This window comes from Physella acuta, unplaced genomic scaffold, assembly GCF_028476545.2.
Source record: "Physella acuta isolate Inbredline_101_S28 unplaced genomic scaffold, ASM2847654v3 ptg001933l, whole genome shotgun sequence".
Classification (NCBI taxonomy): domain Eukaryota; kingdom Metazoa; phylum Mollusca; class Gastropoda; family Physidae; genus Physella; species Physella acuta.
The window spans coordinates 109,315-137,303 of record NW_026733438.1 but is presented as its reverse complement, the minus strand read 5'-3'; the positions used below and the strand labels follow the sequence as shown (position 1 = coordinate 137,303).

General features: G+C 34.8%; 2 protein-coding genes across 17 annotated transcripts; one reads left to right on the top strand and one right to left on the bottom strand.

Moving 5' to 3' along the window:
• Positions 1–327: 327 nt before the first annotated feature.
• LOC131931266 (serine/arginine repetitive matrix protein 1) lies at positions 328–23,920 on the bottom strand. 8 transcript variants are annotated; one of them, XM_059287997.1, is made up of 19 exons: positions 16,631–16,715; positions 12,393–12,441; positions 10,783–11,112; positions 10,236–10,352; positions 9,995–10,026; positions 9,403–9,886; positions 8,968–9,161; positions 8,619–8,687; positions 6,147–6,171; positions 5,058–5,165; positions 4,623–4,753; positions 4,393–4,524; positions 4,078–4,219; positions 3,448–3,505; positions 1,865–3,293; positions 1,715–1,780; positions 1,198–1,311; positions 911–1,020; positions 328–856 (listed from the first exon to the last, which is right to left on the bottom strand). In XM_059287997.1, exons 2-19 carry the CDS (start codon positions 12,436–12,438, stop codon positions 703–705), a joined length of 3,741 nt encoding a protein of 1,246 aa, XP_059143980.1. In that variant the 5' UTR covers positions 12,439–12,441; positions 16,631–16,715; the 3' UTR covers positions 328–702. The 8 variants fall into 8 exon arrangements, with proteins under 8 accessions (XP_059143980.1, XP_059143974.1, XP_059143981.1 ...); XM_059287991.1 differs by having other exon boundaries at positions 328–1,020; XM_059287998.1 differs by having other exon boundaries at positions 328–1,020; positions 11,014–11,112.
• Positions 20,358–27,983, top strand: LOC131931268 (protein AAR2 homolog). 9 transcript variants are annotated; one of them, XM_059288003.1, is made up of 6 exons: positions 20,464–20,592; positions 21,732–21,763; positions 25,468–25,639; positions 25,758–25,858; positions 25,956–26,052; positions 27,214–27,983. In XM_059288003.1, exons 3-6 carry the CDS (start codon positions 25,473–25,475, stop codon positions 27,953–27,955), a joined length of 1,107 nt encoding a protein of 368 aa, XP_059143986.1. In that variant the 5' UTR covers positions 20,464–20,592; positions 21,732–21,763; positions 25,468–25,472; the 3' UTR covers positions 27,956–27,983. The 9 variants fall into 9 exon arrangements, with proteins under 9 accessions (XP_059143987.1, XP_059143986.1, XP_059143983.1 ...); XM_059288004.1 differs by lacking the exons at positions 20,464–20,592; positions 21,732–21,763 and adding an exon at positions 20,358–20,419; XM_059288000.1 differs by lacking the exons at positions 20,464–20,592; positions 21,732–21,763 and adding an exon at positions 20,785–21,080.
• Positions 27,984–27,989: the final 6 nt, after the last annotated feature.

Sequence of the window (27,989 nt, the reverse complement as noted above, 5' to 3'; positions counted from 1 at the left end):
CAAACAGTCGTATCACCCACGCCATTAGACGCTGCGCACCTAGTGGAAGAATAGATTTGTTTTAGCACAAATTTTGCCAAATACTAGTTTTCAACCTGGCTTTTGTTTCGAATATGGCAGCACAACCTATTGTCTCGCTACTGGGTATTAAACTCATGACTTTCAGGTTGCAAGTGTGCTCTACCACATGACAATCTGTCTTTTGACTAAGGTTACTTACTTGTCTGGCATAATTCAAAACACAGAATTGAAATTATTTTTTAATAATTCAGTGTACACCACAAATGTTAAACAACAAACAGAATGTGTGTATAAATATTTAAAAAAAAAAAACGACCAGTTTGATACTTTTATTCAAAAATAAAAAATCTGGTAGACAGTTCTCTTTAACAGTTTATTCTCGTTAAATAAATCACTACCATTTTATTTTATTTTGGGAGATTTAAAGTATTCCTTTTGTCATATAACATGTAATATATTACTATTTCTTTCTATTAAATTGCTATGGCCAATGACCCTAGTGAATTCTTTATGAATGTTAATAGGGTTAAAAAATAGAAAACATGCATAATTGTGAGAAATAATAGCATTAATGCATACAAGAAAATTTATAAAACAAGACAAAATAACACATAACACATTAAACTCTTGTTTTATAAACAAAAAGAAGTGTTCAGTATTTCACAGTAAAATGTGGAGTGACTAATCTGAATCATCATCTTGTCCAAAATCAGATGGCAGTGTGCTCTTGAAGACTTGTCCTCTAGAGCCTGCCATTGAAAAGACAACTTTTTCCCTAGAGGAAGCTTTACTCTGCTGTACAGGCATGGAACTCCTGCCATCATTTCTCTCACTCTTGTGGTTGTGAGATGTGGATGGGCTCCTGACATCATTTCTCTCACCCCTGTGGCTGTGAGATGTGGATTGGCTCCTGCCATCATCTCTCTCACTCCTATGGCTGTGAGATGTGGATGGCTGTCTGTCCCTTTCAAAGGACTCTCTGCTTCCTCCTGGTGGGGACTGAACAAGACAGAAAGGAGGAGTATCTTAAAAAATGATTAGACAAAGTGGTTTTGGCTTTTTTTTTTTTGTATGTTTGTTGAGTTGTGGCATTGGTAGGTTTGTGGTTGTGTCATTGGTAGGCTTGTAGTTGTGGCATTGGTAGGTTTGGATACCTGTCAGCATGCGATGACTTACAGTGTCAGGCTCCTGTTTTATGCGTGAGCTGAGAAGTGTTTTAGCAAGATCTGAATCCAGCAACAGCTTTTGTAAAGCCCCTTTAAAATCTCCACTAGCAGCTAAAGAGCTTGACTAAGAAAAAAAAAACATCAAATGAGAGGTTTCATCTCTTTAGTATCCCATTACAGGATAAAATAATTCGGTTAATTTCACAAACATCAAGGAATTTTTAAATTTACAGGTATAAAAGTGTATATTTTAAAACTATTTATCGTAAACCATACCACTCAAACATAACTTTTAACTAAATGTCAATTTGAAACACTCAGACACTTGATCCAAACTTAAAAAAAAAAAAAAACCAACCTCATAAATTATCCTCATAATAACATTTAAGATTTACTGCTGATCCTAATGACTTTAATTTTTGGTCAAATAGTTAAGAGATCTCAACATAATTTTGTTGGCATATGTACAAGACGTTATATTTTATCATTGTACTATACATGTTATAATCAAGTGAAAGGCTACATACCATGCTCAACAGTAAGTTAGCTATTCTTTCTGCTTGTTCATCCTCATCTTGCTCAGTTAAAATATTCTAAAAATAAAAAGTTTAAAATTAACAACTGACAAAGAACACTAGATCTACCAATCTTTTAAATTATGAACCAAAGCTTCTAACCTTCATTCTTTGCACTCCTTGAGCCCTGGGGGGTGACCTCTCCTTGGGAGGTGTTCTAGACCTTCTTGCTGGTGCAATCTGTGTAGGAGGTGATCTAGACCTTGGTGGTGCCATTTGTCTCAAAGGTGATCTAGACCTCTCTGGTGCCATCTGTCTCAAAGGTGATCTAGACCTCTCTGGTGCCACTTGTCTGGGAGGTGATCTAGACCTTGCTGATGCTATTTGTCTAGGAGGTGATCTAGACCTCGGAGGTGCCATCTGTCTCAAAGGTGATCTAGACCTCTCTGGTGCCACCTGTCTGGGAGGTGATCTAGACCTTGCTGGTGCTATTTGTCTAGGAGGTGATCTAGACCTCGGAGGTGCCATCTGTCTCAAAGGTGATCTAGACCTCTCTGGTGCCACCTGTCTGGGAGGTGATCTAGACCTCTCTGGTGCCACCTGTCTGGGAGGTGATCTAGACCTTGCTGGTGCTATTTGTCTAGGAGGTGATCTAGACCTTTGTGCTGGTGTGCTTTGTTCAGGTGGTGTTTTAGACCTCGGTCTAAAACAGCTTTTTGAACTTGAGTGATGTCTTGGGGGTGATTTTGATTTCCTATTATTTTGATGACCATAATGAGGTGTTTCAGAGCTATTTCTTGATAAAGAAGGATTTTGTTTTGGGGCAGTCCTAATTATCCTTTCATTCTGTGGGATCACTGATCTACTTGGACTATTTGACCTAGGATGTTTGCTAGAGTTTCTTTCCTTGTCTTTCTGCACATAGCCCTCTGGAGTAGGACTTCTGTTTCTTTTATTACTAGAATGTTTGGACAGCTTGTCAGCTTCCTTATTTTTTAATTTCTCCTGTGCTATTTCAAGATATGTTTTAGAAAATGGTAGAGGTCTTTTTGGCCTTTTATCTACTTCTTTGGAAGGAGAAGGCGAATGCTTAGGTGATGAATATGAACTGCTCAAAAGGGCGAGACTGTCAGGTGCCATGTTTTTGCTGTGTGGGCCAAGAATATTTCGAATGTCATCTTCCCATTTATCTGCTTTTTGTGTAGAACTAGACTCTTTTACTTTGTGACCATAATCGATAACAACAGGGGCTACAGATTTTTTAACAGGAACTCGCTTGAGTGGATCTGGGTCAAGATATGGGTCTGGATTTTTTATTCGCCTGGTATGCGCTGAATCATTTAACACACGATCCAGTGGGTCACGATCTAAATACGGGTCTTTGGGAGGAAATCGATGAATCCGTTCAAAGCTAAAGAAGGGGTCTGGTGGGGGAAACCTACTGTGGAAGGGATCCTCTAAAGGCCTGGCTTCTAGATACAATCTCTCTTTAGGTGGAGGTCTAGGCTCTGGGTGTGAGCTACTGTTAAGATGAGCCCTGGATTCAGATGAAGGCTTTGGATGTCCAACATTTTTACTATCAGCAGGAAAACTAGAGATCAAACAGAAATATTAGATAATTAATTACAGTAGTAAATACATTACACATACAATTTTAAGCCCTCTTATGAAATAAAAACGGCTTCTTGATTTTTTAAGGTTAAGCTCAAATCTGCATTGACATGGTGAGAGAGAAAATAACCTACCCTGGTGCAGGTGAAAGACTCTTCTTTTCTTCTTTCTTCTTTTGTGCAATATTTATTTCTAAGAAAAAATTCAATGCTTTGTTGTTACTACAAGCATAAAAAAGAATAAAATGCACAACAAAGTTACTTGGCACAATTTTAAAAAAAAAACGGCAGATGGTGTAGACTCCACCATATAAGTATAAAAATACGACATATTTCGGTCCAAACCCACAACACATTTTGCACCTCCAACATGTTACAATTAAGCGGTGTTGTGCCGATATTGTACTAAATTAATATCTCACATGAAAGGATCTGCTGTTATACTAAAATAACTGTGCCCATTGGTCATGAAAAAGTAATTGTCTAAATAGCCCAAACAAAATGTAAGCTCTCAGCGTAATGGCTCCAGACAAATCTATGACTATTTTTTGTAGAGATGGAATCAATTTACCCCCCCCCCCCCCCCTACAGCCATTAAGAGCCTATTTCTTCAAGGCCTGTTTAAATTCATGAAGATACATATTAGTTTATATAACTTTAGTGAAGCCAGAAACAAAATTAACAAGCACTTAACATTTCAGAAGCATTTATAAAATTACAGAACTGTACCAGCACTTGTCAACAATAAGGAATAAAATTTCAAACCTTTATTGACCCAGTCTTGAAAGGATGTAGCTTGATTTTTTTCTTCACTCGATTGTCCTTCATTTAATTTTTCTTCATTTGCAATTAGGTCATCAATATCTCCAGCCTCTTCAGTTTCTTTCTTTGGCGGATGTTCAAAAATCTACAAAAATTTGTCAATTTTGAGTTATTGCAATAAGGATAAAACTATTTTAAAAAAAAAACACTACTTAAAACTTTAAAAATATTTTTGAAAATTTAAATTTAAGCTAAAAGGTTTAAAGGTAAAAATAATGAATGAACGAGATAAATTGTCACATGAAAATTGTATCCAACCTTTATGACTGGCTCACCACGACCATCCTTCTTCTCAGCATCAAAACTTAACTCATCTAAAAATGCAGTTAGTTGAGATTTTTTCCCACCAAACTTCTTAAGATGCACATACACAGAAGGCTGTTTTTCTTTCTGAAATGTCAGAAATATGTCAACATGGCATCATTTGAATTCTACAGAAACTGGGTGATGCAAAATGTACAAAAAGTATTTTAAAAAATTGTTTCTACCAAGTAATGTAGTCTGTGCTTAGTTCCAGTGACATGTGAAGCAACAATGTTGAAGTCAAACTTGACCACACAGAGATTACAGACACATATGATGCCTGTTCCACTATGATACTCAGTTATGTAAGCAAGACCTGGAAGATTTGTAAATACAGCACAACATTATGGTTTGCCAAAACATCTATTTCAAATGAGCGTAGTTAATCCAACGATTCAACAATAAGAATAAAATACCCCTCCCGCAAGATGTACTTTTAAATTGACTACATGAAAGATTTAGAAAACTTTATGGAAGGGGTGCTTATCCAAAAAAAAAAAAAAAAAAAAAAGCACCAGCATCAATTTCCCAAGAACATATGACCTTCTAAAAATTTAACATTTAAAGAATAACACTTTTCACAAATAATTATTTTAGTCACAAGCCCACATGCTCATTACCTAAAATTGGTTCCTGAAAAGTTTTCAATAGCTCTAAGGTGACAGACTTCTCTCCAGGCTTGACGGGTAATTGTACTGTTTTTTTCTTCTTGTTGGATGATGGTCGTACTAAACAAAAAAAATGCCAACAAGAGTTAGACACATTTTTATAAAACACAAAACAGAGAAAAGACATGGAGTAAAAACAAATGCGTCTTGCTAATAAGACGATTAGTTGGGTATCACAAAGCCAGACATTAGCAGGTGTCTCACAACTAGTTTAAGTACTATCAAATAATTTACTTTACTGCAATAAACAATACATATTACATGGAGCAAAATGAACATTTAAATACTAAATCTATGTATGACTTACATTAAGTTTAAATAAAAAAAAAACAATGGATTAAAAGCTAATAAGTATTTTGTTTCACAACTGCTTTTTACATGAATGGTATTATAATTTTACAGTTACTTTCCCAATCCAGGGAAACACTTATATAGCAGTTCATTGGATTTTCATACATAGTAGTTTGTATATTGAAATTGTTAAGCTTCAGTTGCTTTATTTTAAATACATACTTTTTAAATTTACCATTGTTACTGATATCTTTGGACAAACAAAATAACTAACAAAATTATTATAAATATTCAGCAAACTATATACAGTAAAATATTTATTATAATAAATATTCATGGGATCTCTTCATTTCTCTTTGTCTAACTGAAAAGTTTTAACCCAAATTAAACAAGGGTATAGATCATTTTCACACTAATTAAACATTATTCAAATCTAATCCCCACCTTCCCCAGAAGTCTTTCATCCTATGATTGTGTTGGCACTAAATGTTACTGGATGCTATTTGCTGAATTTACATAGAGAAAAGCCAACAACTAAATCTGTGTGAAGCTTTAATCTTATTTTTTTTTTTTTAATAGAATATCAAGTTTAAAGAATTTTTATTAGTATTCTTTAAATTATCTACACCTATAGGAGAATAATTTTTTATGCGTATAAAAACTATTGTAAAGTCTTTTTTGTTTCCTTTCATCTGGTTGAAAGAAGTAAAAAATCCCCAGTCGTGTTAGTCCATTAGCTGTACAACTTACTGCCTTTCTTGAATGCCTCGTATTTCTGAAAACAACAAATAAAAGAAAATGGAGTGCATTGATAATTACAGAAGATAAGTTTACTCAGGTAGAAATAATGTAATGTTGTAGTACTCAAAGTTCAAACAAAAAGTTTAATTTTCAATTTAACAAAAGACTCACAGATAAGAATACAAGAAAAAAATGAACAATTAAATAATACTGACCTGTACTACTCATTTAAAATCAAACAATGTTTCCCCAGACTGTGCGAATATTCTATTTTAAATTATTTGGACTTTTACAGCTTGTTTTTAGTGGTAGAAAAAAAACAAGCACATAAAAATCTGTAAGATAGCTCATATTTCTAAGTTGTTTGCTTTGAGTGAAGAAACTCAAAGAAAACACCCTAGCCAATAATTGTTACAGGAGAACTAATATTAGTTTCCTGATGAAATTTTCTTTTTTCAGTTCAACTTTAACTGAATTCACTAAACAAAAAAAAATTTGTCAGACATTTTTTATATACTTAATTTACCAACAAAGAGTTAGTTACAGTGCTTGCAAAAAATATAAATTTATTTACAGTCCCCTTAACTTATTTTGATTCACAATAACTTTTACTGTGATCTAATTATTCAAATTTTATGTTTAAAGCCTGTCTGTTGTAAAAAAAGAGCAACAGAGAACACAAATAACCTTTAAGATATGTTACCATTTTATAAACAAATAATGCCTGGAAAATATATTTACATTGTTAAAATTCCAGTAATTAATTTTAGGTCTATTCCCATGAGATATTTGTCTCAGCCTTGGAAGGTTGAATCTACTTGTTAACATGTGGGGTGGGGAATGTTGGGTTTTACGTGGAACTAGTGTGTTCATGAGAGAGATATAGAAGGGTTTAAATCTTCCCCTGATGAGGCACAAAATTTAGATTTACCACAGTTGTATATGAAGGTTTCCACATGATTTATTTCTATAATATTGTCATTTCCATGATTCATTTTAAAAGCCAGTTTGGATAATTGTTCAAGGTTTCGGGGTGGGTGGTGGCGGTTCCTAGAAATTTTAAACACAGAGGGGTGGTTGTTTCATCATGCTAAAACATATTTCTTTTTAAAAATGAAGTTCTTGTAAGCTTTGTTTCTAAATATACTGATACTGTCTATTTTTTAAAATGATAAATTAAAATAATCTAGATTATGATTTCATAATCTAGTTTTCAGGAGTTAATTTAGTTTATTTTGGAAAAGAATGAATCTTATCTGCTATTACAGGTTTTAAAAATAAAATAGATATTCGTTCAGGGTTCCTGTGTTATTTGAAAGTGAGACTTTAAATATTTTCCTGACACTAATGGAATAATTCCGGTCTTAATACAGAAAATAATATTAATGTTTGAGTAACTATTTTATAAACCAAAAAATCAAAACTCGTACTCTTGTTCGAAAATGTTCTCCCAAATTGCCAACATTGAACTACTTTTGACACATGTTGCAAGCAGTCTAATAAAGCTTACTTAAACGACCTCTCACAAGCAGATAATTATCCTCTCAGCAAATTCTCAGAGAAATTGCTGTTCCACTTCAGTTAAAAATATTTTTGGGGTAGACAGTCCCAAAAATAACTTGTCAGTAATAGATCTTCTGTAATAACACTTTCACATTTGTTTGTATGCATGCACACAAGTTTAAAGACTGAAAATTTCCACCAAATTTTTTGGCACAATAGGCTTTGGCAGTGTCACTTATTGTGCATCTTCAATGAAACAGACAATCACTGAGTATAAAAAATAGTACCAGTAAATATTTCAAAATAAGAGCAATGTTGTAGCTTTATGGTCAAAACGTTAAGCTAACTGATACAATCATAGTATAATTATATAACCCTTTATAGATAATGGTTTTATCAAAGAGTAAAAAGATAAAAACATTAATAAAAGGGGAAATATATACTGACTTTTTACTGGGTGCTCTTTAATAAAAAAAAATGAAAACTAGAGTCTGAAATACATTTCTCAAAATTCCATATATTTTCAGACTGTACTAGCTCTGATTTATATATTAAAGGAGCTATTACAGTAACACTAGTCTCAGTCAAAAACTGTAACATTTCATAGGTAAGAATAACTCCTGGGAGGCGGTAGGGATAAGTTCACTGAAGTGAGTAGTTTTTGACAGTAATATTAATAGAGTGGTTGATAATCGCACAAAAACAAACAGCTAATACGCCAAATATCACTACAACAGTTGCTTGATTTTTTGTATCAGTAACATTAGTAAGTGGTTACTTTCTTCTAAGAGCCAGACTAAACTTCACCAGCCTGTAACTTTCAAACTATGAGCTGTTCTCTCATTTGGTCATCAAAATAACTTTACTAAACTTAACTAATATGAAACTACTATGAGTTCTCTCATTTGGTCAACACAATAACTTGATGTTAGTTTGGTCAAGTACAACTTCAAAGGTTGATGGGAAAAAAAATCTTACTGATTTGTGACTCTTGCCATTCAGATGGTCCCTGAAATTTCCTGATGATGTAGTTTGTACTTGACACAGCTAGAGGAAGAATTTAAAAAAAAATAGAACAACTGTAGATTCACTAATTACACACCATTCTCTACCAATAGAATAGCTTAAGCAATAGTTATGCCAATTACACACCATTCTCTACTAACACAACAATGCCAATTACACAAGACACAACATTCTCTAGGCAAATTATAAGCATTCAAGAAAAATTTAGAGATGCTGATCAATGTTTACTATGAGACACTTAATGATGTCTGCTCTAAGACACTGACTGATGTTTGCCTTCAAGACACAAAAATTTGGTTACCTTACAAAAAAATTCCACCCTATCAGTACAACGACCAATTTCATGAGGTAATATATCTCTGTCGTTGACACTGTCAGCATCTATATTAGCTTGTTCAAGCATTTCTTGAGTGATCCCATTTTCTTCCAAATATTCTGGATTGCAAGTAGAAACTTGTTTTGGAGCTTGAAGGTATTTTTCATTGTCATCAACCACTGCAAATTTAAAAAGACAGTTATTAGGCCTAACTATCCAAAATGATAACTGAATTAAGCTGAAACATAAATACAAAAAAATAGTAACAATGAAAGTTAAATTCAGAAATTCTTTTCCCCTAGAGTAAGTTATTACTTGAGAAGAAATTAATATACCCTGAAAATGTGACATTGTGCGATTTACACCCCTCTAGAAACCTAAACAGAAATTTAAAAAAAAAAAAAAAAACCAACAACTTACATTTCATTGGAGCTGGTGGAGGCAAAGGGTCAGGTTTTCTGTTTTGGATAGAGGGCCCAGCAAGAGCAATTAGAGTACTCATTAAGCCTCGATTATGTCTTGATGGTAAGTTTTGTATAGATTCATCTTCTTCATTATCTTCCTCCTCCACACTTTTATCTTTTGTCTCCTCCACACTTTTATCTTTTGTCTCCTCCACACTTTTATCTTTTGTCTGCTCCACACTTTTATCTTTTGTCTCCTCTACACTTTTATCTTTTGTCTCAGTTTTTACACTTTCATTATCTTTATCTGGGTTGAGCTTTTTTGCAACTTCCTGCGCCTGGTCATAAGATTTCTGGGAAGATTTTAGTGCCGACTTTAATGGTTTGGGACTCTGTGTAGATTTTAGGGCAGACTTTAATGGCTGCGTACTTGATGCTTTTAAGGCAGACTTTCTTGGTTGTGCACTTGATGAAGAATTATGCAGATTATCTGAATATGACTGAAACAGAAAAAAAAAATTATTTTAATTAAAAATGGATAAAAATGGAATCATCAAAGTAAATGATGTGAGAATCCTGTAATTCCATTATACATTAAAAAGATTTACCTGACTGTTTACACTGTGGTGTTCTTCATACCCTGTTCAAAAAAATAATTTAAATTTAATCATTTAATTATTAGAATGAGTATCTACACTGGCTTTGATATATACAAGTTCAAAATAGATATTTAAAATTGCACTTGATCGTGGCCTAAGTTATTAATACAATGATTATGATTTCACATTTTTAAAAATGCAACATAGCAAATTATATCAAACGAATTGAGTGAATGGAATGTTTATTTACTTGAATAGGTAGTAGGGTGATTCTGTTTACTTTCGGCTAACTGTTGATCACTGGCAACACCATGCCCTCTTCTGCTATCAAAATATTCTGGTTGCTGTTTAAAACCTCGGCCTCTTCCTGATGAAAAGATATTTGTAATCAGAAATATGTATTAAACAATATCATTTTGTACTTCACACAATACGGATGAAAAGATATTTGTAAATCAGAAATATGTATTAAACAATATCATTTTGTACTTCACACAATACAGATGAAAAGATATTTGTAAATCAGAAATATGTATTAAACAATATCATTTTGTACTTCACACAATACAGATAAAGCTTTATTTTCAATTTTTTTCATTTTTGAATGGATTTAAAACAAGGGCTATTAAAGGATGATATTATAATTTTTTGCCTATGAATATTTTGATTTATTTAACATTTTATGTATGATGTGAAGGTTTCCACACTAAGATACTGTGAGCAGTTCAATGTTTCATACAAAATGTTTCATGCCATGCTTCATCTATTAAGTAATGAGATCAAGTGTAAAAACCCACCAAATCTATATCCAGCTTGCCAATTTTTGTTATATGAACCATCAGCATAGTCATACTCATACTGACTCTCATCATAAGGTGCAGATTGTTTATACCAGTGCTCATTAGTCTGGTAGAGCATTTCATTGCTCCTATAACGCTGATCGTCATAAAAGTTACCATCATCCGTAAAAGAGGAAAATGGCTGTTGATAAGATCCAATCGAATTTTGGTCACTATACGAGTTCCTACCATAAGAACTATCATATTCCAAATTACTTCCAGAGTTCATTCTTGAGGCTCCTGCGTTACTAGCCATCCTACTGGGGTTGGGTGCAGCCATCTTTGTTTCTAGTTGAATAAATGTGTTTTCCATAATTAACAAATAATGAAAAACTTTAATTTATAAAATGTTTCGCACTGAATTTTAGGCTAGATTTTTACAGACACACACACCGCAAGACACAATGCCAGTCTCACAAAAAGTCACAGTAAGGATCATACATCCTAAACACTGCAAAACACATTGCCAGTCTCACTAAAGGTCCTAGTAAAGATCATAGTGCCTACACACATTGTAAAATGCCATTCTCACTAAAAAAACAACAATAAAGATCATACTGCTTATACATACTTTTATGACACAATGCCAGTCTCACTAAACCTCACAGTACTCATCATATAGCATACACTCACTGTAAAACACAATGCTAGTCTTACTAAACCTCACAGTACTCATCATATAGCATACACTCACTGTAAAACACAATGCCAGTCTCACTAAACCTCACAGTACTCATCATATAGCATACACTCACTGTAAAACACAATGCTAGTCTTACTAAACCTCACAGTACTCATCATATAGCATACACTCACTGTAAAACACAATGCTAGTCTCACTAAACCTCACAGTACTCATCATATAGCATACACTCACTGTAAAACACAACGCTAGTCTCACTCAAGTTCACAATAAGGATCATATAGCCCACACTTCCTTATCCTGAGGTATTATTTTTTATTTTAAACCACATACTCTGCAACTAAACACATTTGCATTCTAAACGATAAATTGACTGTGAAATATGAAAATATTGATCAGCTGAATAATTAATGGAGCTATTTCATGGATTATTTCACTCAATTTGACATACTTATTGAATTGTTTAGTGCTCTTTTTTAATTCCTCAAATTTTAAGCAAAGAAAAAATGGATGAAAATTGTGCATATAAGTATAAATAGATCTGTATGCTGTATTACCTAAACTTCCCTGGACATAGCTTTCAAAATTCAACAGAGATAAAACAGCAACAAAGAACAAAAACACAAAAAGCTGGGCACAGTGCTGACCGCACAATCTCTTCATGTGCCGAGGTAAAAAAAAAAGTGCACTCTACCGTTAGGTTTGAAAAGGGAACTTTACTTTTATTACTGTGTAAATTAAACCTATTTATAAACGTAGAGTAGGCTTAATTCTAATATTTAGGCCTATTAGGAACATTAGTTCAGTAAGCTCATTAGTATCCTTCAAGTCTAGAAATGTTTTTGTTAGTAGGTCTAGGCCTAAATAAATAATTAATAAAATAGGATCTAAGCCTTATTTCAATAGCTTTATTAAGTAAACTTGCCTAGGTTGCTTTTCTCTTTTCTTTTTAGAAAAGACCCAAAATCCATAGTCTTTAAAAAACAAATTAGAGACTAGAGCCACAGGGTCAAGAAGTAGAAGATGGTAGCCAAATAATCCTACTTAGTAGACCAACCTAATTACATTATACATATATTGGCCCTATAGCATACTATTATACTATAGGCTGTGATTGACTTACAGCTCTGGTTCTACATTAAAATGTTATTTACTTATTATTACTACATAAATTAGCCTAACATTTTAATTTTAGGCTCTTACGCTTATCTGTATAAACAGATGTGCCTAATTTATGCCTACAGTAGGCTAATTAATATACTTGTTTTTAGTATAAGCTAGAGCAGTGGTTCCCAACCTTTTTCGAGTGGCGACCCCCTTTTATAAAAATTAAGTGACCCGCGACCCCCATAGAATTAAAAAGCCGAAATTAGTATGGAAATTAATAAGCACTAAAATAAGATTTTCTAGTAGACTTTCAATATGAACTACTCTTGATAACTGTTTTAATACCATGAGTAAATTGTGTTTTTAATCGAAAAGTAGTGTTCAAAATAAAATTGTATTCTCGAAAAGTCAATTAATTTTAATTTTTGGATATAAATGATTAATACTACACCAAAATTGTGTCTGAAGTTTTTCATCTTACGCGGAATCATTCTACAAATCAAAGAATTCATCTAGTAATTTATCGGGAATGCTGGCAACATCAAGGGAAGAAGAGAATGGATATCGCGTCAATGCAGATTCTTTTTTTTTTAGCTCAGAGAAATAGCGCTGCAGTTCGTTTTCAATAGATTCAAGATGCCCAGAAATTTCTTCTTTCAAAATTTTAATTAGATTCATCTACCACACTGCAGAGTTTCTTAAATTTACAATATTTCCAAGATTTATTTTCTTCGCCGATTTTGCAGAAGAGCAGAACCTCGTGATCTTTATTCAGGTCTTTGCTCAGTTCTTTGAAGGCTCCAGATTTTATATAATTTACGACTTACACTAGCAATGGAGTCTTGATGGCGATTGGTGAGGGCAGTGGTTAGGGAGCTAAATATTTTCTGCTTTCTGAAAGCCCGATTTTGACCTAAACATAGATGGTGCACCATCCGTACAAATCCTCATAGCCGTTTTAACCCATTTTAAAATAATCCAATTTAAATAAAAAACGTTGTTTTTTTTCTCCATGCTACCCTAACAAAAGAGCAACTCTTCTTTTCTATCATCTGAATAAATATAGACAAAGACCAGCAACTGCGAACACGTTCTCGCGTCTGTTGATTTATCAACTTGAAAAGCAAACAATGGTGAAAGCTTAATTTCATTAAAAATGTGTTATTTAACATCTACGGACATGTAAGAATTAACTTCACCATCTTCAACATGCAGCGTTTGATGGGATGTTCTTCTATTGTTTTTTTTTTTTTTTTGCTTGGCATTTTCTGTCGCGACTTCATGTGATGCTTGCACTAAAGCTGTGTTTCCTTGGTGAAAACTTCCTGTTCGATCAAGCCTCTGACGTTTGCATCCAGCTTTATACCGACGAAAGAACTCCATATCTTTTTTGGTGTGTTTCGAATGACTCGTGTCAAATGACGTTTTAGTTTTGAAGATTTCATAAACTCGTGACTGAGAACAACTTTGTACAGTACGATTTGCTTCTTCCAGTGATGTTAGTAAAGCCGAATTTCAAAAATTCTTCTAAATTTTTATGTTTTGTTTCAAATTACTAAGGTTTAGTATACCAGTTGGCGACCCCCCAGAAAGCCCTTCGCGACCCCTAGGGGGGTCGCGACCCCCAGGTTGGGAACCCGTGAGCTAGAGCTTTTAACTTTTGTGGCTAGATCAGCTAAGCCAAGACCTAGGAATTGATTAATGATTCTGATGAGGCCTATTTATTAACATTTTTTTGGTATTCTGTCATGTGGAAGTTTGTAATGTGAAAGAAAAGTAACTCAATTAAGTTTAGTAGGCTAATTACTTGGCAATTTGTGTGTCCGTCCCCCCCACCCCACCCAGCAAGAGGAAAAACCGTAACGCATTGCACATTTTTACATACAAGCTCAACATTCTCTTGTCAGAAAAGACATCAGGTTTTTAAAGCAAAATCTCAAGATATGATTTAGCATTACAAGAAAAAAATATCACAACTACAGAAAAGATATATTCTGCTTCTTAAAAGAATTACTGTTTAACTAAATCTTAATTTTATTGGCTGGTCCAAATAGCAGCCGAGGCTATAAGGACCCGGGTTCTAATACTGTATGTGGCTATTTGTGTTTATTATACAAGTAGGACTAAACTACTATTATATTTATATTTGACACAATATATCTTGATATACTTTAGATCTACTTGTATCTATGTATTATTTAATGAGTGACCTTTCTTTCATGTAAGGAGAATTATACTAGAATATTACTAGGTCTATAGCTTCAGCTGATTTGTACCTAACTAAAACAATAAGAATCATTAGTACTAATCATGTAGTAATAATAAGTAGATCTATCCTCTATGTCTAGATTCCTAGATCTAATTTATTATATTAAGATTATTCAGAGGCCTACTTTTATATAACAACTACTTTATATAGACCCTCGGCCTAATTACTAAATTAGTAGGGCCTATTAAGATTTAAGATTACCAAAAATATATAACTGGCTAATGAAAATTAAGTACTAAGTAGGCCTAAACTAAAAAAATCTAATTAGGGCCTACAACTACAAGTTGGCTACAAACTAACTACTAACTAGATTCTCCTAGAACTAGATCTAACTACTGTAATTACTCAACTACAAAATCAACAGCACTTAAAGTAAAGACTTAAAAAGTTAAAGTCATTTACTTTAATAAAGTGGTGGTGTAGTTAGATCTAGGAATCTAGAATAATCTCAAGATATCTAGACCGAGAGACATTAATAAAAATATTCAATTAGTAGGCCTAGGCCTATATATAATTTGGTAGGCCTAATTCTTATAATTCTATCATTTTAGGTTTGTAAAATCTGCCAAGGTTAGTAATGTGAAAGAAAGGTGACTCATTTCATTAGGTTAGGGGACCTACATTTTAGTAAATTATTTCACATTTTTAGGGGGATGTATTGTTTTAAAAGTTACAAAAATGTTTCATGTAGATTTCTAGATCCTGTTTTCAAACAATTTTATTCAAAATTTTCAGTAGCCTAATAAATAAATAAATAAAGATGAGAGATGTTTTATCCGATGCAACTGAGCTCCTTTTAAAGCAGCCATCTTCTCTTCTTCTTCGCTCGTAATTTTAGTGTTGGAAGGGATCTCCTCCAACACAATTAGAATTATCAGCCTAATTAGTAATTTAATTAGGCTAAGTGATTAATAAATATACTCTCAACTGGATATGCGCCATTGAGGCCATTGACTCCGATTTCAGCCTGCTTTTCTTTTTGGATTTGCTTCCATAGACTTTGTCCAACCAAGAACAAAAGGTAGCAGATGTTTGATTTTGGTGTTGTCTCTCCTAGAAATTAGAAGTGTGGCTGTCCCCAGCTAATGAGCCTCATCAGTAATAGATATTGTAACAATATTGTTCAAGTTTATTTTTTGTTAACTTATTTTACTAATTGTTAGAGATTCTCAGGGGAAACCACTCTTATTATAGAATAGAAGATCTACTAAAGTCTACTTGTATTCTTAAAGTTTAATTATTATTATTATTATCGAAGTGTCTACTCGGAATAAGATTTTTCGGCAAAAGATAGTTCTGCGCATGCGCAGTGACCTATGGCTAGGGTTAGAATGAGGGTTAGGGGTAGGATTAGGGATAGGGTTAGGGATAGGATTAGGGTTAGGGATAGGGATAGGATTAGGGTTGGTATTAGGGTTCTGCGGTTGTAAACACACGCATGCGCAGTACCATCGAAAACATCGCCGCTAAGTCGTAGTTTCTCTCCATTGAGCATGCGTATCGCATGCGTATCTTATTCCGACTAGAATCGGCCTATTATTATTGATAATTCATAATTAATAATTATCAATTCAATGGGTTTCCTTTCTTTCATTCCTTTCAAGTTACTATTCTAGATCTAGATAGATCTAGATTCTAGATCTAGATCTTACCAACCTCGATTGATTTTTTTTACTTTTACGGAACAAAAGTCAAAAATGTTACTAAAACGATAGATCAGATTTACGGTCTAGACATCTATAATTAATTAATAGACTATAGTAGATCTAGATAAACTATTATTATACTTCTAATTCTACTGAGTTTATAACTGAGACAAGTTATTGTCAGAATACAATAACATTAATTTCAGTCAATCCATCAATCAATAGTATTCAATAGTGTCTAAACTAGAATCTAAATGCAGTAAATACTAGAAAACTTTTTAGTGTAGAGTCCTAGGCCTATAGCCAGATTTTTCAATATTCTTAGAAGTAAATTATTTTAAATAGGATCTAGACTCTAGATGTAGTTTTAAATCTAAATCTAGGATTCTAGACTAGACTCTGGATCTAGATTAGCAGGCTAAGATTTTTTTTTAAATAATTAGGCGTAGGAAGCATAACAATTGAAGAAGATAGAAATAAAGTTGTAAAACGGCCCAGAGAAAAAAACGACCCCGGCAACACGGGCGAGTCCAAATTTTGAGTTAGGCCTAGGCCTAGGCCCTAGGGGCAGAGTTTCTTCCAGGCATCTCTTCGGGTGGGGCGAAGCCCCCCCCCCCCCCCCCGAAAATTTTTTACCGCCCCCCCGAACGAAATGAAATTTATATAATTTATATAGAAAATATATACTTTTAACAGTGTCCGCCCCCCCGAAGAAAGTTTACCGCCCCCCCGAAGATTTCAAGTGCCCCCCCCGGAGAAAAAAGTCTGGAAGAAACACTGCCTAGGGGTCATCCATTTATGACGTCCACAAATTTTTTTTTGGATTATGGAACCCCCCTCTCCCCCCCCCCCCCCCCCCCCCCATTCCCCCCGTCCACTAAAGTCCGCTTAATTCCCTTTTAAAAGTCCACACGCGTCTGCAAAAGTCATTTTTTTCTGACCCCCCACCCCGTGTGGACGTCATAAATGGATGACCCCCTATGCTAAACAGCCTTTACAAAAGGGCCGCGAAAATTTGGCTAACGACAAAAGGGTTCCCGACAGCCTAGGTTCTATATAAATTAATTTTTTTTTTCTATTTACTCCAGATGTTTAAAAATTTAAAATCGTACAATGTCTATAAAAATGAAAGTATGTTTGTGGGTTTGTCTTTTATGCATTAATACACCTTCATCCTATCGCCGTACAACTTTGGGAAATTGTTGAGAATACTTATGGAAAGGTTTCTGTAAAAAAAAAAAAAAAAAAAAAAAAAAAAAAAAAAACCTTGCAAGGACGGCGCCCGGTACGGTGCGATTTTTGTAATTGCACGGAGTTCCAGAGCGGCTATCTTAGCACTTCATTTTTAGTACCTGTTAATTAGGCGTCCGGTACACGTATAGCGGATAAGGGGTATTACTATATTCATTGGTAAAACTGCAACAACAAAAAAGTAAAAGGCTGCATACACGATGGGCAACAATAATCGTTGACTATATCGAATCAAGCGCGTCCTCCAGCGTCCCGCACGGTGCTTTTTGGCACCCCGTGCTATCCAATAAGCAATATGGCACCTACGTTCGTTTTAAAAAGAACCCTACACCATCGACTCGGTGGCACGCGACATTAGATGAAGAAACCGAGACACGGGACGTACTCAGTGCCCCTGCGGTTGTGTAATGTAGCCTCTCCTGTGTACTACACTCAATGCTTTCATACAGCCAGTTTCTTCCAGACTTTTTTCTCCGGGGGGGGGGGGGGGGCGCGGTAGACTTTCTTCGGAAGAGATGCGTGGAAAAAACACTTCATATAGCAAGCCCTGGAATTGTGGACAAATCCGTGTCCTGGCAAATATGATATTTACATTTAAATACATCAGTTTTAGAAAGCAAGGTCTTAACATATTTCGTCAGACTTTCTTCTGAGATCCCGGTTATGCGCGGCAACGGACACGCTAGTATAATATTCGTTTTTTGAAGTTGAGACCAATAATGTAAAAGGGTGCCCTGTCAAAACGGCCCCGTTAATATGACTCAGTCAAATCGACCCCCGACAAAACGACCCAGTCAAAATAGCCCCGTCAAAAGGGCCCCGATTTTTGGGTCCCATCAAATGGGCTCACGACATATTGGCTACTGACAAATGGGCTCCCGACATTTTGGCTTCCGACAAAATGACTCAGGACATATTGGCTCCAGGCAAATGACTGGCATGACCACCATTGGCATAAAAGTAACCATTTTGTCCTACCTCCAAAACCACTATAACCTCTTTTAAATGCCTGACTGAAATTATTTTTCATAAACCAACATCAATTCACAAACAAATCGAGCCCTTAACAGCTAAACTCCACCAATGCTAAAGTTTTGATTATGTTTAATTTACAACAGTAAAAGCGAGCACAGAAGTGTAAATGTATGATATACATGATGTTTAAAGGATAACCTACAAGCATACTGCAGGTAGGAATGTACAGCGTGGACCTCTCTCCCCACACACTGAGCTGGAACAGCCTATAACTGACTCATTTATGGAAGTCATAGATACTATCTATATATATAATTCTCTTCTGGGAGACGTTAGAAAACAAGCTGCAAGCGCCTCCTTGCAGTCCCCTCTCTTTCTCTCTATCACTATCATTACCACCCCCACCCCCACATGGTCTGCTGAGCTGTGTTCTAGCTAATGTTTACAAATCGTAGAACCGGGTTTAGTGACGGCTAATAGGGGCAGATAATTTAGTTTGAAACGATTTTAAACTTACAGGGGGTAACTAAGAGGAGGCTGCTTACAATGGGGGGGGGGTGCAGAGTCAGGGTTAGGGGAAGGGGGGGGGGTTAGTGTTTTAAAGCAAATATTTTCAGTGGCAGCATTGGTACTGTCGAATTCACAAATTATGAATTACTGAAAAGTAGAAAATAAAACAACTAAATAGCGGCGTATGATACGCCGCGGGTCGGCTCGTTTCTTATAATAGATAAACTATTATAAAAATAAGGCCTGCCGAACAAGAGATGCATACGTTGTATTACTTAAAAGTGTTGGATAAGCTAACTCTAAAGAATATTGATGAAGGGGTCCCACTGGCATGTGTCATATTCAATGAGACCGTTTTGCCGGGAGACTTAGTCTCTACAGAAACCGTATTGTCAGTGGTCCTTTAGTCGTAAGCCAAATTGACAGGAGCCTATTTGTCGTGAGTCAAAATGACGGGAGCCTATTTGTCGGGAGTCGTAATGACGGGGGCCGCTTTGTGGAGAAACTAAATGACGGGAGCCTATTTGCCGGGAGTCGTAATGACGGGGGCCGTTTTATCGAGAAACTAAATGACGGGAGCCTATTTGTCAGGAGCCTATTTGACGGGGTCCATTTGACGGGGCTCTTATGTCGGGGCCGATTTGTCGGGGTCGTTTTGACGGGGCCGTTTTGTCATTGGCCATTTTGATGCTGCACGATGTAAAAAGTATATATAGTTTATAAATATTTGGATAAAGTATATTTATGGGAAGAGATGTTGTTGGGGCTTATGGAGGGGACAAAATGTTAAGTTGGGAAACTGCTGATATAGACGTAAATCAGCAGTCTATAATTAACTTTAATAGGCTATTTGAAAATCCTAGAATAATAAAACGCAGCTATAACTGTTATAGTTATGGATATAGATTTATGTTAGTTCGGACAGTCTCAGGGGCTCGGCAGTCGGCATAGGTCAAGACACACACCCAGAGTTTCTTCCAGGCATATCTTCCGCCCCCCCCCCCCCCCCCGAACGAAATGGAATTTATAAAGAAAATATATACTTTTAACTGTGTCCGTGTCCCGCCCCCCCCCCCCCCGGAGAAAAAAAGTCTGGAAGAAACACTGCACACACCTGACAGATCCGATAAAACTATTATTAAGGGTTCGGTGAATGCGCATATGAAACTGGTTGTGTTCAGTACCTCCAAAAAGGTTAAGATTCAGAATTATCTACCTAGATCTAGATCTAGATCTAGATAATAGTAGATATCTAGATTAATTCAATTTTTTTGTTGTTGAGAAAATGTTTTCAGCATTTTAATATATTTTTTGACATTTAGGAAAACCTAGTATCTTTCTTTAGTAGATCTAGCAGCCTATAGGCCATAGGCCTACAGTGTAGGCTTTTTGATGAGAATTACAGAATGATTTTTTTTATTAAAAATGTATCAATAATAGCTAGAACACTAGTAAACTAAGCTAATTTAGCATATTTTAACTTTCTGTGTAAAGTCATTATTACTGAAAAAAAATTCCAAAGTCAGGTCAGTCTGTGGCAACCTCCAATGAACTTGACAGAAGGAAAAAAAACTTGACCCGTGACCTTCATTAAAACAGAATTTGCTTTTGTTTTTTTTTTAATTTTCAGTATACATGTGCTTAATCTTACCCAATAAGTGATAAAAATTTGAAAATTAATTTTAATTACTGGTGTAAAGTGACATAAACAGCTTAATAAACACGTGTTTTCTTGAGGGGGTGTGGCCCGGGTGTGGCACATCCTGACATCGCATTGTTTGTAACTTTATATTTCTGTGTTTTATGACTATATTTGTTCACAATCAGCATGCTATGCTTTTAATTTTGATAAAGGGTAAGTATACCAAGTTACAAAACCTGAAATCTAACTAATAATTCATACTTTCAGTTTAAAAAATAATGAAAACGATCATCAATGAAGAAAGCGTAAACATTCTATTTTTAGGTGTGACATAAAAAAACAGTCATAAATCTAGCCAAATGATTGGATTCTTGCGCAGCACACATTTTCCCGCGCCTCGTTTTCACTAAGCAAGATTATAATAAAATGGCATTATTGGGGGGTGATCGTTTTCCCACGCACATATCTCATTAACACGCCAAATTATTACCAGTTAATGGTAATGTGTGTAAAATTAATACTTTAAAGTTTACATCTGACATAAGCTGGTTTGCATCTGGAAGCGATATGTAAGAGTTATTTGATATAAAAGACAAGAATTCATAGAGCTACTTTCACTAAGGCGCCGCTTGCGAGACAAACAAAGGAATTAGGCCAAAAGTAGATCCGACAATTCTTAAATAACAGACTTAAATAGAAACGGATAGTTCCGATTTCTTAAATTAACGATGGCTTCGTAATCATTAGTTTTATCGCTCTACCCATTAGTGAAAGCGAAACTGGTCGCCATTTTTGGTAAGCGCATGAGCCGTGAGATGGCTTCAAAACAACAAACCCGGAAGCTGCGAATTCGAACGGCCTACCTACAGTGGCCTACACTATAAGACAAGTATAAAGTAAATCTATAACGACTAGGCATGCTGCCCAGCTTCGCTTAGGCTTTCAAAAACATTGAGAATTTGAATGCTTAATTAATTCGCCCGAGGCGTACCTAAAACGATAGATGGTAAAACCTTAGTTTAGCGTCGGTTATTATTCCGGAATCGTATAGCAAGTAAAAAACAGTAAAACAATGCCAAAGTCTGTCACACACTTCCGGAATTCACCGGAAGTACTGTAAACCATACTTTATTTGATGTCATCTTTTATTTTTATACAGAATGTTTAAAATTTGGATAGATTTATTTTTGTAATAATTTTTACATTTTGTAATCATTTTTACTATTTTTGTAATCTAGATTTTTTTTACTTGGCCTAGCATCTAGATATCTAGCTAGATCTAGTCTAGATCTAATTAATTAATGGTCGCAAATCCGCTGCAAGCCAAAAACATTAAGTGATTAAATAATGATTAAATTATTACATTTGACTTCATTAATTATATTTATTATATTAATATAGGCCTATGTTTTTTTAGCGCAATTTCCATTCTGGAGAATTGCGTTTATTAACTCGTCATTTCTGGGAATGGATGGATGAATGAATGGATGAATGAATGTATGGATGAATGTGTGTCCGGGCTTTAAGTCGTATCTCCTCCTCAACGAAGCAATATCGATGACTAGTTCCAAAAGCATTTATGTTAAGCAAGTTACGACAATGAGCATAGGCCATAAAAAATCCGGGTTTCTTTCATGTATTTCCCGGAAAAGCCAAAAAACCTCGAAAAAATTCAGTTTTTGGCCCATATCTCGGCAACCTGACAACTTAGCGACTTCAAACATGTACCAATCGACTCCTGCCATAATTTAGAACAATATTGCCGAAGAAAGTTTTCAAAAATATCCTCTCGTTCGGTCACAAATTTTTTTTTGAATTAATTAAAATTTGGACCGAATTAGTAGGCATTTTTTCCAACCACACCACACGCGTCATCACGTTCAATAGCTGCGCCATCACGTTCAATAGCTGCGCCATCACGTTCAATGGCTGCGTCATCACGTTCAGTAGCTAGGCGCGCAATGGTTTTTAGTCATGTAACTCTATTGTAAATAAAACATATAAAATACTGAAAAAAAAACAAAAAAAAAAACGCTTTAATAACTAACCAATGATTTTACTAACCCTGCTCTTCATTTACGCTTCGACAGAGCTATTTTTAGATAACATAAGGAAATTGCGCTAAAATTGTCACTAGACTTTTTAATTAACTTGTTTTTATTTTTAGATCTACTAATTTAAATCTACTATTATATTTATTCTTGTTTCCATTTGTCGATTAAACTTAAAAAATTAAAACATTAATTTACTACAATCGACTTTCAATTTATTTATATTTCAATGGTCAAATAAACCATGGTTTACCGTAACTCTAGTTACCGAAACTCAACAAACATTACCCGATAATTTCCGACGCTAAACTAAGGTTTTACCCGATAGATTACCATCGTTTTACTTAACTAAGTTTTGAAAGTTTTTACTTTTAGGTAGATCTACGTAAAATCGTCCGAGATTGTTGTAAGCATTGTAAGCAATAGCATTACTCAGTATTCAAATCATTAACAATAACATGAACATGGTAAATTAAATTGATAATCTATCGTATAGGCCTATATATAAGGCCTAATCATAATAATCGTATGTAGATCTACTAGAATTTACTAGTCTAAATCTATGTAAAATCGCCCGTGGCTAGTAATATACGAAAAAGTTACTTCATTGTCAAGGCTTTAATAAAAGTATATTGTAATATATATAATATATATATTTATATGTGTGTCAAATATTAGGCCTATAGATAAATGAATAATAAACTATAAACCTAAATCAATGGCTAAATGTATCAATATAGGCCAGAAATTAACTTTAAAACAGCAGTGTTTGCGAGCAAGATTTGCTATATTAAATATAAACAGCAGCCATTTGTAAAATAGGCCTGCTGGTCGACCAGGAAAAATCCCGCTGGGCAGCCAAGGAAAAATTTCTGGGGGCAGATGTAGTTGGCATTGGTAAAATGCAAAATAGTAATAGTGAAAATGCGAAAAGAATGTGCAAACCATCGGTTTACAAGACATTTTTTAAATTTTTGTCACACGTTATGCCTCCCCTATTGGTAGGCTGGGTGTAAATCAGAATTCCAATGTGCTCTATAATATATTAAAATGCTTTGATGCAGACTTTAAACACTTTTCAATTTGTATTGTAATAAGTAGTCGCACAACTGCATAGGTATTTATTTCAAGTGGAATCTGATGGTCTGATTTTTACTATACCCAAAAATTGTGTAGATAATAGAACAACCTTTTCTATAGTGTCAACTAGAAAATCACTTGGTTTGAAACCGCCTGAAAAAAAGCTTTTGTAATTTGTTTCTGTTGCTAGACGTGCTGACGATAGAACTTCTATATTTTGTGTTACGGACAAAAATCCCCGCAAAATACTAGCAATTTGTTACTTAATGAAAAATGTACTATATTTTTTCTCTTCTAATGCAATTTAATTTTAGAATGTATGTAGGCTAGAACTACTATATTAGTCTGAAATTTTGTGCTGCAGGTTTTCATTTACATATTTAAATGAATGTTTTTTCAATCAAAAAGTATTGTTAAATGTAGTCACTCTATAAAGCTAATCTTGCATTCATGATGGTACAAGCTTAAGTGAACTCACAATGACCTCAAGTACACTTTTTTATAATGTTGGGTTAGGGGAAAAAGTGACTCTAGCGGCAACCTAGTGATATCTTAACTTAAGTGAACTCACAGTGATCCCTTAAATGGGTTGAAATTTTTCTCCCGCTAACAAGAAAACGTGAGCGAGTGGTCAGAGCAAAAAAAAAAAAGATCGAGAGAATCCAGAATTTTACAATTTTTCTACCCAGAGCACAGGCAAAAATGGTGCAATGCTCTCACAGACATCCACCCAGATTTAAACCACAGCGGAACTTGTTTCCCCTGGAGAGCCCATCACCTTCCCCATGTATGATGAAAACCATTTCCCTGGACATCTGGGCACAGGGAGAACCTTCTCCAGGTCTAAAAGTGAAGACTAAGCGGTTATACAGATGACGTAAGGACTAAGGAAGGACAAAAGGTCGTGCCAAGCGCTATGGCCCCAATGTTCGTTTTAAACAGTGGATAGATTGGGGTGTTAAAGTCATTCACTAAACATAATCAGGCATGTTAGTCGGTACCCCGGCAGGGAGCAATTCGGCACCCTGGGTTATCCTAGAGCATTATGGCACAACCGTAAGTTTTCACTTGAGCACAGTGCCACATGACATTGGATGATTAAACAGCTCTACATCCCTGGCATCTGGACGGTCACGGAAGTATGTTCTACCTTACTATTGCGGTGAATGATTAACGTACATGATAGGCTTTCATACAGCATGCCACGGGCGTGCTGGGAGGTAGTGTAGGTAAACCTCAGCCCCGATAAATATGACCCAATTGCAAGCATTGTTTACATTTAAATAACTCAGTTTAGAAAATAAGGTCTCATATCATATAAGATTGGTAACGCATTGATGAAACTCTAATATATTTCGTCAGACTTTCTTCTTACCCCAAGTTAATATTAAAATATAAATGTATTTGTAAGACTAGTTCAAATGATTAGCACTTTGATTGATTTTACAAATTGATTTATTATGGTGCAGTTGTAATGGATCAAGAGAAAGCTAAAGTTCTATTTGAACATGGTGCTGTGTTTCTTCTTATTGACTTTCCTGAAGGCTATGAATTTGGAATAGATTATACTTCTTGGAATGTTGGTCCAAATTTCAGAGGTGTTAAAATGATTCCAGCAGGCACACATTTTATTTATTACAGGTCTGTATATAGACTTTTAGTTACATTTATGAATTATTTGCTTTTTGTGTTAAATATTGATTCTCTGATGACATTTTTTAGATTTTTATAAAGTAATACCTTGTATATTTGGTTTCAGTGCTATTAATTCTCTGGGTCAGACATCCCCCAGGTGTGGTTTCTACTACCATTTTTCACCAAAAGAAATTGTTGTTAGAAAATGGGATGCCAAGAGTGAGGGTATACTATAATTTTTTTTGTACATTAAAAAACAGAATATTTAAATTAAAGTAATTCAGTATATCTCATAAAATGAATCTTTTCCTCTTTTTAAAAGACATAATAGCTGTTACCATGTCAGAAGATGAATTACAAAGATATGAGATCAACAAGCAAGAACTTGATAAGTTTCTTGGACCATATCCTTATGACAAGTAAGATAATTTGGATGATTTTAGATACTGATGTCCGATAATAGACTCTTCCATAAAATGGGTGTGTTTGGTTGTTAGTAGTATTGTAATCTCGGCTAATTTTATGGTTAGAAATTAGGGTTAGGCATATGGTAGGACTAGGGTTGGGGTTAAGGTTAGGACAGGGTTAGCATTGACATTAGCAAGCCATGTGTGTATTTAGTTAACTACAAGTAACCTGATACCCATTTTTTAAAAAAGATTCTATTATCGGACATTGGTATAAAAATTCCCTCGATATTTAATTATGTGAGAGTGTGATAGATTTCATTTCTCAGTCTTTAGGGATTCATCCAACGTCTTAGGGTGCTTATCTCAAGTTTAGGAAAGTAAGAGCTGATTAGACATGTAACACGTCGCAAGTGTAAGTGCAGTGTTGTGGTGAGGTTTAAGAAACAATCTTATGTCAGGTCTACAAGGATACTTCCCTTTCATTGAAACTATTATTAAAGCATTACAATATATATTCATTTTAAATCTATTAAAAAAAATTCATTACTGAAAGTGAAAAAATACTTTGCAAAAAGTCAGTTCATTGTATAAATTGATTCCCAGAAAAATGTGCAAACAAAAAGATAAAATACGAGCTGACCCACGACGTAGTATATATGCTGCCATCTAGTTATTTTATTTTCTGCTTATCAGCATTTCATAATTTGTGAATTCAACACTACGCCCTCCCAGCCCCCCCCCCCCGCCCAGTGAAAGCAGCCATTTACAAAGAAAAGATCAATCATAAATTGTTACCTCCCCTGCGTTTCAAATTGTTTAATACTAAATTATCTGCCCCTAATAGCCGCCACTAACCCCGCTCTACGATTGTAAACATTCAGGGTGAACCACAGCTCACCTGACATGGGGATGAGGGTGGTGGCTAAGCTGCTTGGTGTTTTCTATGGTTTCCATAAATAGAATTATATATATCGATTATTCTAATAAAATATCATTTGGTCATTTTTCATAAAAATTAATTTGTATTTTCTACTATGTACATGCAGTAAAAAATGAGTAATTCTTTGCTAGCCATTAAATTATCAATTTAAAAAAATCCATTGTGCATTCTTCTAATCACCATTTTGATTAATGATTTACACGGTTAATAACAAGTGGACATTTTTTCAGGTACAAACAGTGGATATCATTAACTAATCATATAAGTCAAGACATCATCCAACTTCTAGAACCAGACTCAAAAACAATTTACTCATGTGATCAGTTTGAGTCTGAAACTAGCACAACTCAATCCAGGCTCGCAGCTGATGCACTAGCACTAGAGCAAATGGAGATTTCCACACCGGTCAAGACCAGCAAACTTCCTAAACTAATAAACGTCAAAGGGACAAAAGTTAAATATGTAGCCCTACCCAAGCAGAGGTACCCTCATGGGTCAACACCAGCTGAAATCACTAAATTCAGCCTAGATTCCTCTTACATTTTGGAGCTTCTTTTAGCTGAGAGATTCAATTCAAACATCAACAATTTATTAGGTGAAGTTCAGTTTGCTTTCATATGTTTTATAATAGGACAAAATTATGACTCATTTGAGCAGTGGAAAAAGCTGGTACATTTACTGTGCACTAGCAGTGACGCCATTGTAAAATATCCTGATGGGTATTTGTCATTTATCACTATGATTTATTTCCAAATTCGTGAGATACCATCTGATTTTTTTGTTGATATCGTCACCAGTAACAATTTTCTTACATCAACACTGCATGAATTTTTTCAAAATTTACTCAGTGAGAGTGTAAATGCATCGCTTAAGACCAAAGGTTTGAAATTCCAAAAGCATCTGACTGAACGATTTCACTGGGATTTTTCTTCTGAGCCAGATGAATATGCTCCTGTGGTTTTTGATTCTTAATGGAAATAAAACAATGGGACAGCACAAACTTCAT